This window comes from Bombina bombina, chromosome 3 (genome assembly GCF_027579735.1).
Source record: "Bombina bombina isolate aBomBom1 chromosome 3, aBomBom1.pri, whole genome shotgun sequence".
Taxonomy (NCBI): domain Eukaryota; kingdom Metazoa; phylum Chordata; class Amphibia; order Anura; family Bombinatoridae; genus Bombina; species Bombina bombina.
In genome coordinates this window covers 515,823,368-515,839,319 of record NC_069501.1, presented here as the reverse complement: position 1 = coordinate 515,839,319, position 15,952 = coordinate 515,823,368, and the positions used below count along the sequence as shown (strand labels likewise).

Genomic DNA, 15,952 nt, shown 5'->3' with positions numbered 1-15,952 from the left:
TTTTCTCTTGTTAAGTGTATTCAGTCCACGGGTCATCCATTACTTATGGGATATATTCCCTTCCCAGCAGGAAGTTGCAAGAGGATCACCCAAGCAGAGCTGCTATATAGCTCCTCCCCTCACATGTCATACCCAGTCATTCTCTTGCAACCCTCAACTAGATAGGAGGTCGTGAGAGGACTGTGGTGTTTTATACTTAGTTTATTTCTTCAATCAAAAGTTTGTTATTTTAAATGGCACCGGAGTGTGCTGTTTTTTCTCAGGCAGTATTTGGAAGAAGAATCTGCCTGCGTTTTCTATGATCTTAGCAGAAGTAACTAAGATCCACTGGCTGTTCTCGCACATTCTGAGGAGTGGGGTAACTTCAGAAAGGGAATAGCGTGCGGGGTCTCCTGCAAATAAGGTATGTGCAGTAAATTATTTTTCTAAGGAATGGAATTGACTAAGAAAATACTGCTGATACCGATGTAATGTAAGTAAAGCCTTTAATGCAGTGAAAGCGACTGGTATCAGGCTGATTAAAATATATACAGTAAAGTAATTTTCTAAGGAATGGAATTTGACTAAGAAAATGCTATTAATACTGAAGTGATGTAATAAGCCTTAAATGCAGTAGAAGGACTGGTATCAGGCTTATCAATAGAGATACATACTCTTTAAAAAAGGATGTTTAAAACGTTTGCTGGCATGTTTAATCGTTTTGTGAGGTACATTGGTGATAAAACTTATTGGGGCATAAATTTTTCCACATGGCTGACTTGTATTTCTGCATAGAAACAGTTAACTGAAACTCCCAATGTTGTAATAATGAGTGGGAGGGGCCTATTTTAGCGCTTTTTTGCGCAGTAAAAATTCAGTCTCAGTCTTCCTGCTTCTTCCTGCATGACCCAGGACGTCTCTAGAGAGCTCAGGGGACTTCAAAAGTCATTTTGAGGGAGGTAATCAGTCACAGCAGACCTGTGACAGTGTGTTTGACTGTGTTAAAAAACGTTTTTTCTCTATTATATCCGTTTTGGGTATTAAGGGGTTAATCATCCATATGCAAGTGGGTGCAATGCTCTGCTAACTTAATACATTTACTGTGAAATTTTGGTTGCTATAACTGATTTGGTTCATTGTTATTTCAACTGTGACCGTTTTTTTGTGCTTCTTAAAGGCACAGTAGCGTTTTTCTATATTGCTTGTTAAATTATCTACAGTGTTTTCCAAGTCTGCTAGTCTTATTGCTAGTCTGTTTAAACATGTCTGACACAGATGAATCTGTTTGTTCACTATGTTTGAAGGCCAGTGAGGAGCCCCATAGAAATATGTGTACTAAATGTATTGATTTCACTTTAAATAATAAAGGTCAGTCTTTATCTATAAAGGAATTATCACCAGACAACGAGGGGGAAGTTATGCCGACTAACTCTCCTCACGTGTCAGTACCTTTGCCTCCCGCTCAGGAAGCGCGTGATATTGTGGCGCCAAGTGCATCAGGGACGCCCATACAAATCACTTTACAAGACATGGCTACTATTATGAATAATACCCTGACAGAAGTATTATCTAAATTGCCAGAATTAAGAGGCAAGCGCGATTGCTCTGGGATAAGAACAGAGCGCGCTGGTGCTATGAGAGCCATGTCCGATACAGCGTCACAGTTTGCAGAACATGAGGACGGAGAGCTTCATTCTGTGGGTGACGGATCTGATCCAGGGAAACTGGATTCAGAGATCTCTAATTTTAAATTTAAGCTTGACAACCTCCGTGTATTGCTAGGGGAGGTTTTAGCGGCTCTGAATGACTGTAACACAGTTGCAATTCCAGAGAAATTATGTAGGCTGGATAGATACTATGCAGTACCGGTGTGTACTGACGTTTTTCCTATACCTAAAAGGCTTACAGAAATTATTAGCAAGGAGTGGGATAGACCTGGTGTGCCCTTTTCCCCACCTCCTATATTTAGGAAAATGTTTCCAATAGACGCCACTACACGGGACTTATGGCAGACGGTCCCTAAGGTGGAGGGAGCAGTTTCTACTTTAGCTAAGCGTACCACTATCCCGGTGGAGGATAGTTGTGCTTTTTCGGATCCAATGGATAAAAAATTAGAAAGTTACCTTAAGAAAATGTTTGTTCAACAAGGTTTTATCTTACAGCCCCTTGCATGCATTGCGCCTGTCACTGCTGCTGCGGCATTCTGGTTTGAGTCTCTAGAAGAGGCCATTCACTCAGCCCCATTGGATGAAATTATGGACAAGCTTAAAGCACTTAAGCTAGCTAATGCATTTGTTTCTGATGCCATTGTACATTTAACTAAACTAACGGCTAAGAACTCCGGATTCGCCATCCAGGCGCGCAGAGCGCTATGGCTTAAATCCTGGTTAGCTGACGTGACTTCTAAATCTAAATTGCTTAATATTCCTTTCAAGGGGCAAACCTTATTCGGGCCCGGCTTGAAAGAAATTATCGCTGACATTACTGGAGGTAAGGGTCATACTCTTCCTCAGGACAGGGCCAAATCGAAGGCCAAACAGTCTAATTTTCGTGCCTTTCGAAACTTCAAGGCAGGAGCAACGTCAACTTCCTCCGCCCCAAAACAGGAAGGAACTGTTGCTCGTTACAGACAGGCCTGGAAAACTAACCAGTCCTGGAACAAGGGCAAGCAGGCCAGAAAACCTGCTACTGCCCCTAAGACAGCATGAAGGGATGGCCCCCTATCCGGAAACGGATCTAGTGGGGGGCAGACTTTCTCTCTTCGCCCAGGCGTGGGCAAGAGATGTCCAGGATCCCTGGGCGTTGGAGATCATATCTCAGGGATATCTTCTGGACTTCAGGGCTTCTCCTCCTCAAGGGAGATTTCATCTCTCAAGGTTATCAGAAAACCAGATAAAGAAAGAGGCATTCCTACGCTGCGTACAAGACCTCCTAGTAATGGGGGTGATCCACCCAGTTCCGCGGACGGAACAAGGACAGGGATTTTATTCAAATCTGTTCGTGGTTCCCAAGAAAGAGGGTACCTTCAGACCAATTTTGGACCTAAAGATCTTAAACAAATTCCTAAGAGTTCCATCATTCAAAATGGAAACTATTCGGACTATCCTACCCATGATCCAAGAGGGTCAGTACATGACCACAGTGGATTTAAAGGATGCCTACCTTCACATACCGATTCACAAAGATCATCATCGGTTCCTAAGATTTGCCTTTCTAAACAGGCATTACCAATTTATAGCTCTCCCCTTCGGGTTGGCTACGGCCCCGAGAATCTTTACAAAGGTGCTGGGCTCTCTTCTGGTGGTTCTAAGACCGCGAGGCATAGCGGTGGCTCCGTATCTAGACGACATCCTGATACAGGCGTCAAGCTTTCAAATTGCCAAGTCTCATACAGAGATAGTTCTGGCATTTCTGAGGTCGCATGGGTGGAAGGTGAACGTGGAAAAGAGTTCTCTATCACCACTCACAAGAGTCTCCTTCCTGGGGACTCTGATAGATTCTGTAGAAATGAAAATTTACCTGACGGAGGCCAGGTTATCAAAACTTTTAAATGCTTGCCGTGTCCTTCATTCCATTCCACGCCCGTCAGTGGCTCAGTGCATGGAAGTAATCGGCTTAATGGTAGCGGCAATGGACATAGTGCCATTTGCGCGCCTGCATCTCAGACCGCTGCAATTGTGCATGCTAGGTCAGTGGAATGGGGATTACTCAGATTTGTCCCCCCTACTAAATCTGGATCAAGAGGCCAGAGATTCTCTTCTCTGGTGGCTATCTCGGGTCCATCTGTCCAAGGGCATGACCTTTCGCAGACCAGATTGGACGATTGTAACAACAGATGCCAGCCTTCTAGGCTGGGGCGCAGTCTGGAATTCCCTGAAGGCTCAGGGATCGTGGACTCAGGAGGAGAAACTCCTCCCAATAAATATTCTGGAGTTAAGGGCAATAGTCAATGCTCTTCTAGCTTGGCCTCAGTTAGCAACACTGAGGTTCATCAGATTTCAGTCGGAAAACATCACGACTGTGGCTTATATCAACCATCAAGGGGGAACCAGGAGCTCCCTAGCGATGTTAGAAGTCTCAAAGATAATTCGCTGGGCAGAGTCTCACTCTTGCCACTTGTCAGCGATCCACATCCCAGGCGTGGAGAACTGGGAGGCGGACTTCCTAAGTCGTCAGACTTTTCATCCGGGGGAGTGGGAACTCCATCCGGAGGTGTTTGCTCAACTGGTCCATCGTTGGGGCAAACCAGAACTGGATCTCATGGCGTCTCGCCAGAACGCCAAACTTCCTCGTTACGGATCCAGGTCCAGGGACCCGGGAGCGACGCTGATAGATGCTCTAGCAGCCCCTTGGTTCTTCAACATGGCTTATGTGTTTCCACCGTTTCCTCTGCTACCTCGACTGATTGCCAAGATCAAACAGGAGATAACATCGGTGATTCTGATAGCGCCTGCGTGGCCACGCAGGACCTGGTATGCAGACCTAGTGGACATGTCGTCCTTTCCACCATGGACTCTACCTTTGAGGCAAGACCTTCTAATACAAGGTCCTTTCAATCATCCAAATCTAATTTCTCTGAGACTGACTGCATGGAAATTGAATGCTTGATCCTATCAAAGCGTGGCTTCTCCGAGTCAGTTATTGATACCTTAATACAGGCACGAAAGCCTGTTACCAGGAAAATCTACCATAAGATATGGCGTAAATACCTGTATTGGTGCGAATCCAAGAGTTACTCATGGAGTAAGGTTAGGATTCCTAGGATATTGTCCTTTCTCCAAGAGGGTTTGGAAAAAGGCTTATCAGCTAGTTCTTTAAAGGGACAGATTTCTGCTCTGTCTATTCTTTTGCACAAGCGTCTGGCAGAAGTTCCAGACGTCCAGGCTTTTTGTCAGGCTTTGGCTAGGATTAAGCCTGTGTTTAAAACTGTTGCTCCTCCGTGGAGCTTAAACTTGGTTCTTAAAGTTCTTCAAGGAGTTCCGTTTGAACCCCTTCATTCCATTGATATTAAACTTTTATCTTGGAAAGTTCTGTTTTTGATGGCTATTTCCTCGGCTCGAAGAGTCTCGGAGTTATCCGCCTTACATTGTGATTCTCCTTATCTGATTTTCCATTCAGACAAGGTAGTTCTGCGTACTAAACCTGGGTTTTTACCTAAGGTAGTCTCTAACAGGAATATCAATCAGGAGATTGTTGTTCCATCATTATGTCCTAATCCTTCTTCAAAGAAGGAACGACTTTTGCATAATCTGGACGTAGTCCGTGCCCTGAAATTCTATTTACAGGCAACTAAAGATTTTCGTCAAACTTCTTCCCTGTTTGTCGTTTACTCTGGACAGAGGAGAGGTCAAAAAGCTTCGGCAACTTCTCTCTCCTTTTGGCTTCGTAGCATAATACGTTTAGCCTATGAGACTGCTGGACAGCAGCCCCCTGAAAGAATTACAGCTCATTCCACTAGAGCTGTGGCTTCCACCTGGGCCTTTAAGAATGAGGCCTCTGTTGAACAGATTTGCAAGGCTGCGACTTGGTCTTCGCTTCACACCTTTTCAAAATTTTACAAATTTGACACTTTTGCTTCTTCGGAGGCTGTTTTTGGGAGAAAGGTTCTACAGGCAGTGGTTCCTTCCTTTTAAGTTCCTGCCTTGTCCCTCCCATCATCCGTGTACTTAGCTTTGGTATTGGTATCCCATAAGTAATGGATGACCCGTGGACTGAATACACTTAACAAGAGAAAACATAATTTATGCTTACCTGATAAATTTATTTCTCTTGTAGTGTATTCAGTCCACGGCCCGCCCTGTCTTTTTTAAGGCAGATCTAAATTTTAATTAATACTCCAGTCACCACTGCACCCTATGGTTTCTCCTTTCTCGTCTTGTTTCGGTCGAATGACTGGATATGACATGTGAGGGGAGGAGCTATATAGCAGCTCTGCTTGGGTGATCCTCTTGCAACTTCCTGTTGGGAAGGGAATATATCCCATAAGTAATGGATGACCCGTGGACTGAATACACTTCAAGATAAATAAATTTATCAGGTAAGCATAAATTATGTTTTTTGCATTTTTTTAAAATAATTTTTATTAGATAGTGTTATTATGAGTGTAACTGTACTTTTAAAGGAACAGTCTACACCAAAATTGTTATTGTTTAAAAAGATAGATAAACCCTTATTACCCATTCCCCAATTTTTGCACAGTTATATTAATACACTTTTTACCTCTGTGATTACCTTGTATCTAAGCCTCTGCAGACTGCCTCCTTATTTTAGGTCTTTTGACAGACATGCATTTTAGCCAATCAGTGCTGACTCCATAACTCCACAGGACTGAGCACAATGTTATCTGTATGACACACATGAATTCATGAATTAGCAGTGTCTAATAAGCAGTGTCTAACTGTAAAAAATATACTAATTTCTAAGCCCTTAGAGGCATATGAGCTTACCTAGGTTTAGCTTTCAACAAAGAATACCAAGGGAACAAAGCAAATTTGATGATAAAAGTAAATTGGAAAGTTGTTTAAAATTGTATGTCCTATCTGAATCATGAAAGTTTAATTTTGACTAGACTATTCCTTAACCCCTTAATGACCACAGCACTTTTCCATTTTCTGTCCGTTTGGGACCAAGGCTATTTTTACATTTTTGCGGTGTTTGTGTTTAGCTGTAATTTTCTTCTTACTCATTTACTGTACCCACACATATTATATACCGTTTTTCTCGCCACTAAATGGACTTTCTAAAGATACCATTATTTTCATCATATCTTATAATTTACTATAAAAAAAAATATAAAATATGAGGAAAAATTGAAAAAAACACACTTTTTCTAACTTTGACCCCCAAAATCTGTTACATATCTACAACCACCAAAAAACACCCATGCTAAATAGTTTCAAAATTTTGTCCTGAGTTTAGAAATACCCAATGTTTACATGTTCTTTGCTTTTTGTGCAAGTTATAGGGCCATAAATACAAGTAGCACTTTGCTATTTCCAAACCACTTTTTTCCAAAATTAGCGCTAGTTACATTAGAACACTAATATCTTTCAGGAATCCCTGAATATCCCTTGACATGTATATATTTTTTTTTAGTAGACATCCCAAAGTATTGATCTAGGACAATTTTGGTATATTTCATACCACCATTTCACCGCCAAATGCGATCAAATACAAAAAATCGTTCACTTTTTCACAAATTTTTTCACAAACTTTTGGTTTCTCACTGAAATTATTTACAAACAACTTGTGCAATTATGGCATACATGGTTGTAAATTCTTCTCTGGGATCCCCTTTGTTCAGAAATAGCAGACATATATGGCTTTGGCGTTGCTTTTTGGTAATTAGAAGGCCGCTAAATGCCACTGCGCACCACAAGTGTATTATGCCCAGCAGTTAAGGGGTTAATTAGGGAGCTTTTAGGGAGCTTGTAGGGTTAATTTTAGCTTTAGTGTAGTATAGTAGACAACCCCAAGTATTGATCTAGGCACATTTTGGTATATTTCATGCCACCATTTCACCGCCAAATGCGATCAAATTGAAAAAAAAGTTAAATTTTTCACAATTTTAGGTTTCTCACTGAAATAATTTACAAACAGCTTGTGCAATTATGGCACAAATGGTTGTAAATACTTGTCTGGGATCCCCTTTGTTCAGAAATAGCAGACATATATGACTTTGGCGTTGCTTTCTGGTAATTAGAAGGCCGCTAAATCCTGCTGCGCCTCACACGTGTATTATGGCTAGCAGTGAAGGGGTTAATTAGGGAGTTTGTAGGGAGCTTGCAGGGTTAATTTTAGCTTTAGTGTAGAGATCAGCCTCCCACCTGACACATCCCACCCCCTGATCCCTCCCAAACAGCTCCCTTCCCTCCCCCACCCCACAATTGTCCCCGCCATCTTAAGTACTGGCAGAAAGTCTGCCAGTACTAAAATAAAAGGGTTTTTTAAAAAAAATAAAAATTTTTTTTAGCATATTTACATATGCTAGGGTGTAGGATCCCCCCCTTAGCCCCCAACCTCCCTGATCCCCCCCAAAACCGCTCTCTAACCCTCCCCTCTGCCTCATTGGGGGCCATCTTGGGTACTGGCAGCTGTCTGCCAGTACCCAGTTTGCAAAAAAAAGTGCTTTTTTTATTTTTTTGGGGCTTTTTTCTGTAGTGTAGCTTCCCCCCCCCACACAGACAATCCCCCACCACCTTGCTGATCTTTTTTTTTTTTTAAGATTTCGATATTTATACATTTTTTATTAAATCATTTTCTGTAGTGTAGCGGTTCCCACCCGCTCCCTCCCCGTGCACGCGCCCGCCCCCGCCCTCCCGTGCACGCGCGCGCGTCCGTGCGCGCCCCTGCTCGTCCCCGCCCACGATCCCGCCCCCCCTGCACATAACCAGGGCCATCGATGGCCGCCACCCGCCTCCCGGTCCGGCTCCCACCCACCAACGCAGGTAGCCACCGATCTCCGGTGCAGAGAGGGCCACAGAGTGGCTCTCTCTGCACCGGATGGCTACCAAAGGTTATTGCAGGATGCCTCCATATCGAGGCATCACTGCAATAACCGGAAAGCAGCTGGAAGCGAGCAGGATCGCTTCCAGCTGCTTTCCAAACCGAGGACGTGCAGGGTACGTTCTCAGGCATTAACTGCCTTTTTTTTGAGGACGTACCCTGCACGTCCTCGGTCGTTAAGGGGTTAAAGGGACACTGAACCCAATTTTTTTCTTTTGTGATTCAGATAGAGCATGCGATTTTAAGCAACTTTCTAATTTACTCCTATTATCTAATTTGCTTCATTCTCTTGGTATCTTTATTTGAAAAGCACGAATTTAAGTTTAGATGCCGGCCCATTTTTGGTGAACCACCTGGGTTGTTCTTGCTAATTGGTGGATAAATTCACCCACCAATAAACAAGTGCTATCCAGGGTTCTGAACCAAACATTGTCTGGTTCCTTAGCTTAGATGCCTTCTTTTTCAAATAAAGATAGCAAGAGAATAAATAAAAATTGATAATAGGAGTAAATTAGATAGTTGCTTAAAATTGCATGCTCTATCTCAAACATGAAAGAAAAAATTTGGGTTCAGTGTCCCTTTAAATTGTATTTTTAATACTTTTTGTGCAACTTTTTATTTGAGCGTAACAGTTAACCAGAGCTCTGAGGTCGCGCTATCCCGACTTGTGTTACATTTAATTGTGCTGATGGGACACATTTACTTTCAACTTGTAATATACGCGCTACTTCCTGATATTGCTTGCGAGCAACTTTTAGTGCGCCACTCATAATCTGGCCCTGAGAATGAAAACTCTTTGAGTACATTAACACCTTGTTTGCTGAATTTTTTTAATGGCTAATCCCCCTACCACTTACCTTATTTGGATGAGGTAATCTTGACTTGTTTCTGTAGATAAAGGCTAGCCACAGTCACTTTGTTAGCAAAACTTTGTTTTGCAGTATCTTATCACCTCTGCTGAGGCATGTTAAGCACAGATTTGAAGTAGAGTTTTTTAAAGGGACACTCAAGTCAAAATTAGACTTTCATGACTCAAGTAGAGCAGGCAATTTTAAACAACTTTCCAATTTACTTCCATTAACAAAATGTACAGTCTTTATATTTACAATTTTTGAGTCACCAACTCCTACTGAACATGTGCAAGAATTCAAAGAATATACGTAAATGCATTTGCGATTGGCTGATGGCTGTCACATGATACATGAGGAGTGGAAATAGAGACAACTAACATTTTTAGAAAAAATCTGCTACTCATTTGAAGTTCAGACTAAGTTTTATTGCATTGTCTTTTTATCATGCATTTGTTGATTATGCAAATCTACTGTATTTACCGGTCCTTTAAAGGGACTGTCAACACCAAAATTGTTATTGTTAAAAAAGATAGATAATGCATTTTACTACCCATTCCCCAGGTTTGCATAACCAACATTGTTATATTAATAAACTTTATAACATTTAAACCTCTAAATTTCTGTCTGTTTCTAAGCCATTACAGACAGCCTCTTATCACATTTTTTTTATTTGCTTTTCACAACAGGAGACTGCTAGTTCATGTGAGCCATATTGATAACATTGTGCTCACGCCCGTGGAGTTATTTATTAGTAATTGGCTAAAATGCAAGTAAATAGAAAATAAATAGCCATGTTATCAGGGGGCTGTCAAAAGAGGCTTAGATACAAGATAATCACAGAGGTAAAAAGTATATTAATATAACCGTGTTCGCTGTGCAAAACTGGCAAATGGGTAATAAAGGGATTACTTATCTTTTTAAACAATAACAATTTTGTAGTAGACGGTCCCTTAAAAGTGAAAGTAAATCATTGCGTTTGTGAAACGCTAGGATTGACCATTGAAACAATTAAAGGGGACTTTCATTCATGAAGTATAACATACTTCATGCAGAAAGCTCCTTTATTTGTTTCAAGCATTGCCTTCTGAGCTGTTCAGACAGCCCACGGCAGAAATCTATTTTGCCTGAGAGGTGATGTTTTCACCTCTTAGCCAATAGCCGTGCGGTAAATCCGACTTGGCGCCCTTGGGAGACGGATTTCCCACACACTATTTGCTAAGAGGTGGAAATGTCACCACTTAGCAAAATAGATTTCTGCCGTGGGCAGCCTGAGCAGCTCAGAACGGCAACGTTTGAAACAAAAAAATAGATTTGCATTATAATTTCAATATACATTATTAAACATCTTATATCTCTATGCTTGCTGCATGGTCAGTGATTTGTGTGTTGGTGTATTGTTTCAGCTTTATGAGAGTGCGTTCAGTGAAAACGAGAAGCTCAAGACAAATTTACGAGAAGCTCAGCTGGAGCTGTCAGATATTAAATCAAAGCTAGAGAGAGTTGTGAAGGTACTTTACACAAAATACAATAACTCACAATCAGAAAAGAATTCAAGCCCATGGTCTGTATAGTTAATTTATTAATAGCTATCAATAATCTGATCAGTAGTTTGCTCAAAAGTTTAATCACTTGACCTACCAAATGAATCATTAACCTGTTTAATAATCTTAATAGTAAATTGATTAACACATTATTGGTGTTATTAACAATAGTCTGACTGATAAATCCATTTTATAATCAGCAATTAAAAAGATAATTTTTATTTAATATGTAAATTGACCATTGTTTAATTCAGTTGTTAGACCAGTTATTAATTAATTTTAATTGTATTAATTCTCCTTGTTTGTCCAATATTTTGGTTAATTGTTTTGTTAGTTCACTGAATTACTTTGCAAATAGCCCATCAATTTGGTCATCAACAAAGCAATCAGACAGCTAACGAACAATAGAGATTCATTCCAATAACCATACAAGTATAATGCAAATGATTATTAGATCTATTAAATAAATTGCCCACATTTCATTGCACATTGTTTCATACTCCCTGGTTATTTTGTTTATTGCACTGTTCTCATCTTCTTTATCTTGTCCCTTTTGTATCTAATTTACTGACACTTTTACTTTTAAAGCGACAGGACCACTCATCAAGTCAAACTGGATTGCTGGAGTCAGAGAAAAGGGTACGTAATCGTCAGCGATGGCTATGCCTTTATCAGATAAAAATACATACATGAATATGGGTTCATTGTTCTAAATGAGTATTATAATAATGTACAAACATTATTTCAGTCCTGTTTCATGTCATATTAGTTTGTTATATCTGGCTGTATGCTATATATGTGATATTACATATATCTCCTGCTCATGCAAATGTAGTTGTTCTTTTTGTATAAATAACTTCCCAATAGCACTGCTGATTATAATATGGGTCTAAATGTCGCCTCTTTATCATTCAGGAAAAACGAAACTTGGAGCGCAGAATGTCTGAGATGGAAGATGAGCTCAAGGTAAGATTGCAGATTATTCCTCAGGACTAGGGTTCATATTTTAGCTGAGCGCCCATAGTCCTGGACTGATGATAACAACAAATATCAAGTGTCAGTGTAAGAGGTCAAGGATAATGCAGAACCAGTATTCTACACTAAAATACATATGGATCAGTACAATATCCACTCTGTGCTGGATTTCTGTACGGAGAGTCTTGTACGCAGAATGCTGCCTATACCTCATTTTTTTGCATGTACTTCTCATATATTCTATCGCTTTTAACAATTACTGGAAATATGCAGGGTTCTCATTTTTATGAAACAAAAAAATAGATGTGTAAGGATCCACATAAAGCTCTAATGTCACATGATGTCATTCCAAGGAGAAAAAAATCCCCCCCCCCCCCCCCAAATATGTATGAATTTCAATCTTTGGTTTCATAAAATAATCTAAATTTAATCCTGTAATTAGCATCAAATACTTACGACTAAAATCCCAGTTTTAAAATAGTTTCAGAAGGGCAGACCTGCATGTGTTGCTGACTACTAAAACAAAACTAACACACTCTTCTGTATCACTACCTGTGTATCTTATCCCTCTTTTCTTCACCTCCATATCTTTTTTCCCTGTTGACTTTGCCTTTTATGGTTTTTCCCATGACCTCCTCTTCCTGCTTCCCTTCTCCACTGTCCATCCCTTGTAGAACCTACCCCAATTAAAACAGATTCAAAGCTTGCGCCAGATGAATGCACACCTGCGGGCACAGAACAGTGCCCTGTCACAGGCCTCCACCCATCGAAGCCATACAGGGGAGACAGAGGAGTTGTGAGCTGCCGGCCTGACCTCTGGCACAACTGCCCCTTTCCCACACTATCAGGCAGGTTGCCAAAGGTCATACTTTCTATATGGCATTGTGCCTCTTGCAGTAATATATTATAGTAATACAAAGAACTCATTAATGATATATATATATATATATATATATATATATATATATACACTAAAAACATTTTGTGAAAAGCAAGAAATCTCAAGTCGTAACAAAGAATACATCTTGTTAGAACTGATTCCAGACATATGTAGTATTTAAAAACTAATCATGTCCCTTAAATTGATGGTAAAGTTTCTAATTCGTATAATGAGATCCGAAATGGAAACAATATTTTAGATGGACTTTAATGCATCCAATCTAATGACGATATCCTATTTATTTTTAATAAAGCTATGAAACTAATACCGTGCACTCCGGCCCCCCACTTTAAAAGTATTTTTTTTGTGAGCTAAAGGTTTCAACTGTTCTCCAATCGCTGCTCTAGCTATAGTATAGCTATTGTTCTGATTGTAGAACAGTTCAAACTATAAAAAAAAAATACTTCTGAAGTGGGCAGCCGGAGGACGGGGGATTAGAATTTGTTTGCTATATTAAAAAGCAAGTTATAGCGTATCCTCGTTAGAATGTATGTATTAACCCAGAGTTCTTCAAACCATGGGTTGGGACCCATTATTGGATCTCAACACCATGTTTACTGGGTCGAAACTTATGTGCATGCTGTAGGAAAGTGTGTCTGGTTTGTGTGTTAAATGAGAGTGTGTGTTAAATGAGAGTGTGCGTGTGTGTGTGTGTTATATGAGAGTGTGTGTGAGTTTCATGAGAGTGTATGTGTGTTACTACCTTTTACAACACTTTCAAGTGTGACTACAATCAGGAATAAAGTATGCACACATTTAGTAAATTTTGCCAAAAATTGCAGCTATCTTGTTGTATATTCAGAAATTTTCAGAACAAGCATAAAAATAGGGTCACAAAAGCATTTGGTATCATGGCCCTGGGTCTTGTTGAAAAAAGTTTGAAGAACCCTAATTAACCCCTTCAATACCGGGACTTTCAGAGAAAAACTTGGCAAAAATACTGGAGAATTTTTAGCATATTTGCTATCACTTCATTTAAACAGAAATATAGCCTTTATTTTTTTTATTTACCTCTCAAAACTATATTTATTTTTTAACTAGACATCCCAAGGTATTGATCTAAGTCTTTTGGTATATTTCATACCCCATTTTACCGCCAAATGTGATCAAATAAAAAAAATCGTAAATTTGTTCACAAACTTTGTGTTTCTCACTGAAATTATTTACATATTGCTTGTGCAATCATGGCACAAATGGGTGTAAAAGCTTCTCTGGGATCCCCTTTGTTCAGAAATAGCAGACATATATGATTTGCCATTGTTTTTTTGTAATTAGATGGCCTCTAATTGCAGCTGCACACTACACTTCTATTATTCCCGGCAGTGACGGGGTTAATCAGGTAGTTTGTAAGGTTAATTTTAGCTTTAGTGTAGAGATTACCCGCCCACCTGACACTTCACATCCCCTGATCCCTACCAAACAGCTCTCTCCCCCACCCACCCACCCCCACTGGTCACACCTATCAAGTACTGACAGACAGTCTTCCAATATAATTTATTTTTTTTCTTCCTTAATTACATTTTTTATTTTTCTGCAGGGTAGGAACCCCCCTAACCCTCCAACCTCCCTGACCCCCCCCCCCCAAACAGCTCTCTAACCCCCCCCCAACTATTGCCACCATCTTAGGTACTGGCAGCAGTCTGCCAGTACCTATACGTTTTTTGTTTTTTTTTAAATATTTTTTTAATTTTATTTTTAAAATTATTTTCTGTAGTGCAGTGCCCCCTCCTGTGATCATTGTTTAGGACCCCCCCCAACTCCTTTTCTGTTGTGTATCTGGCCCATCCCTCCGTGTCCCTTTATTTTTTTCTGTAGCGTAGGGCATTCCCACTCCCCCCTCCGCTGGTGAGCCGCCCACCCGCCACCTGCCTCCCGCCCACACCTCCCGCCGGCACCAGCAATGTTCGTTACAGATAGTGACACACACAGTGTCACCGTCTGTAATGATCAGGTATCTGCCCTCATATGGAACCAGAGCACTGAACCTGCTCCGGTTCCATATGTGGCAGATGCCTGGAGCTTCAGGAACTCCAGCTCTCTGCTGTAACTTAACAGCCGTGACTGCTGGAGCTTCCTTAAGATCATACATATATATAAGTCTTGCGGTATGATGGGCAGAGTACCCCACAACGTATATATACGTCGGATTGGGTGAAGGGGCCCATCTAAAATATTGTTTCCATTCCGGATCGGATTATACGAATTGAAAACTTTACCATCAATTTAAGTTGAAGCTAAACGGGACAGAAAAGGCAGAATTGAAATGCACATGAATGTATTTCACTTTTGAATAAAAACATTTTTGCAATAAGCATTACCAAAAATGCTTATGGTAAAAGTTAACATTTCAGTGATAATTTAACGGTGCATGGAGCAAACATACCTGCATTCAAAATACCAAACTTACTCAGAGAGCAGGTATTGTGTCAGAAATAACTCAATTGTATTGAGCACGTGAAACAATAATATCTTTTAAAGGAAGCATTTTTTGCTACAACCCCAATTACGAAAAAGTTGTGACAGTATGAAAAATGCAAAAAACAAACAAAAAGAGTCATTTGAAAATTCAATTCACCCTGTACTATATTGAAAACACATTTTTAACACATTATTTGATGTTTTACTTTGTGAATTTAATGTATTTTCGAGAATATATACTCATTTCAAATCTGATGACTGCAACACACTAAAAAAGTTGTGACAGTCGACTGTTTACTCTGTGTATCACCTTTTCTTTTAATAACACTTTGGCGTTTGGGCACTGAAAACACCAGTTGGTTAAGTTTAGCAATCAAAATTTTCCCCCATTTATCCACTATGCATATCTTCAGCTATTTTGCGCTTCATAATGCGCCACACATTCTCAATCAGAGACAGGTCAGGACTGCAGGCAGGCCATGCTAGCACCCGCATTCTCTGCTTACGCAACCATGAGCGTGTAATCCGGGCAGAATTGTCAGGAAACCAGGAATCAGACAGAGATTTGAATTGCTAAATTAATAACAAAAGCGAAATGACAAGCCAGGAGTCATAGCCAGTGTTGGTAGACGAGCCGGATCAAGAGCTAAAGCAAGTAGTCAGACTAGCTGGGGTCAGGAACACAAAGATCAGCATAGTCATAGGGACGTCAAACAAGCCAGGTCATACACAGAATCAAGAAC

At 40.4% G+C, this 15,952-nt stretch overlaps 1 protein-coding gene across 2 annotated transcripts in view; it reads left to right on the top strand.

Annotated features, from left to right (window-relative positions):
* Nucleotides 1-15,952, top strand: part of PPP1R12B (protein phosphatase 1 regulatory subunit 12B) — a 36,674-nt gene that overhangs the window by 17,712 nt on the left and 3,010 nt on the right. The window contains exons 4-7 of one of the 2 annotated variants that reach the window (XM_053704745.1): nt 10,739-10,843; nt 11,465-11,515; nt 11,792-11,842; nt 12,526-12,709. In XM_053704745.1, coding sequence (XP_053560720.1) covers nt 10,739-10,843; nt 11,465-11,515; nt 11,792-11,842; nt 12,526-12,651 — 333 coding nt within the window. In that variant the 3' untranslated portion in view covers nt 12,652-12,709. Of the gene's footprint in view, nt 1-10,738; nt 10,844-11,464; nt 11,516-11,791; nt 11,843-12,525; nt 12,710-15,952 lie in introns of those variants that run through there. The other variant, XM_053704746.1, reaches the window with a different exon arrangement.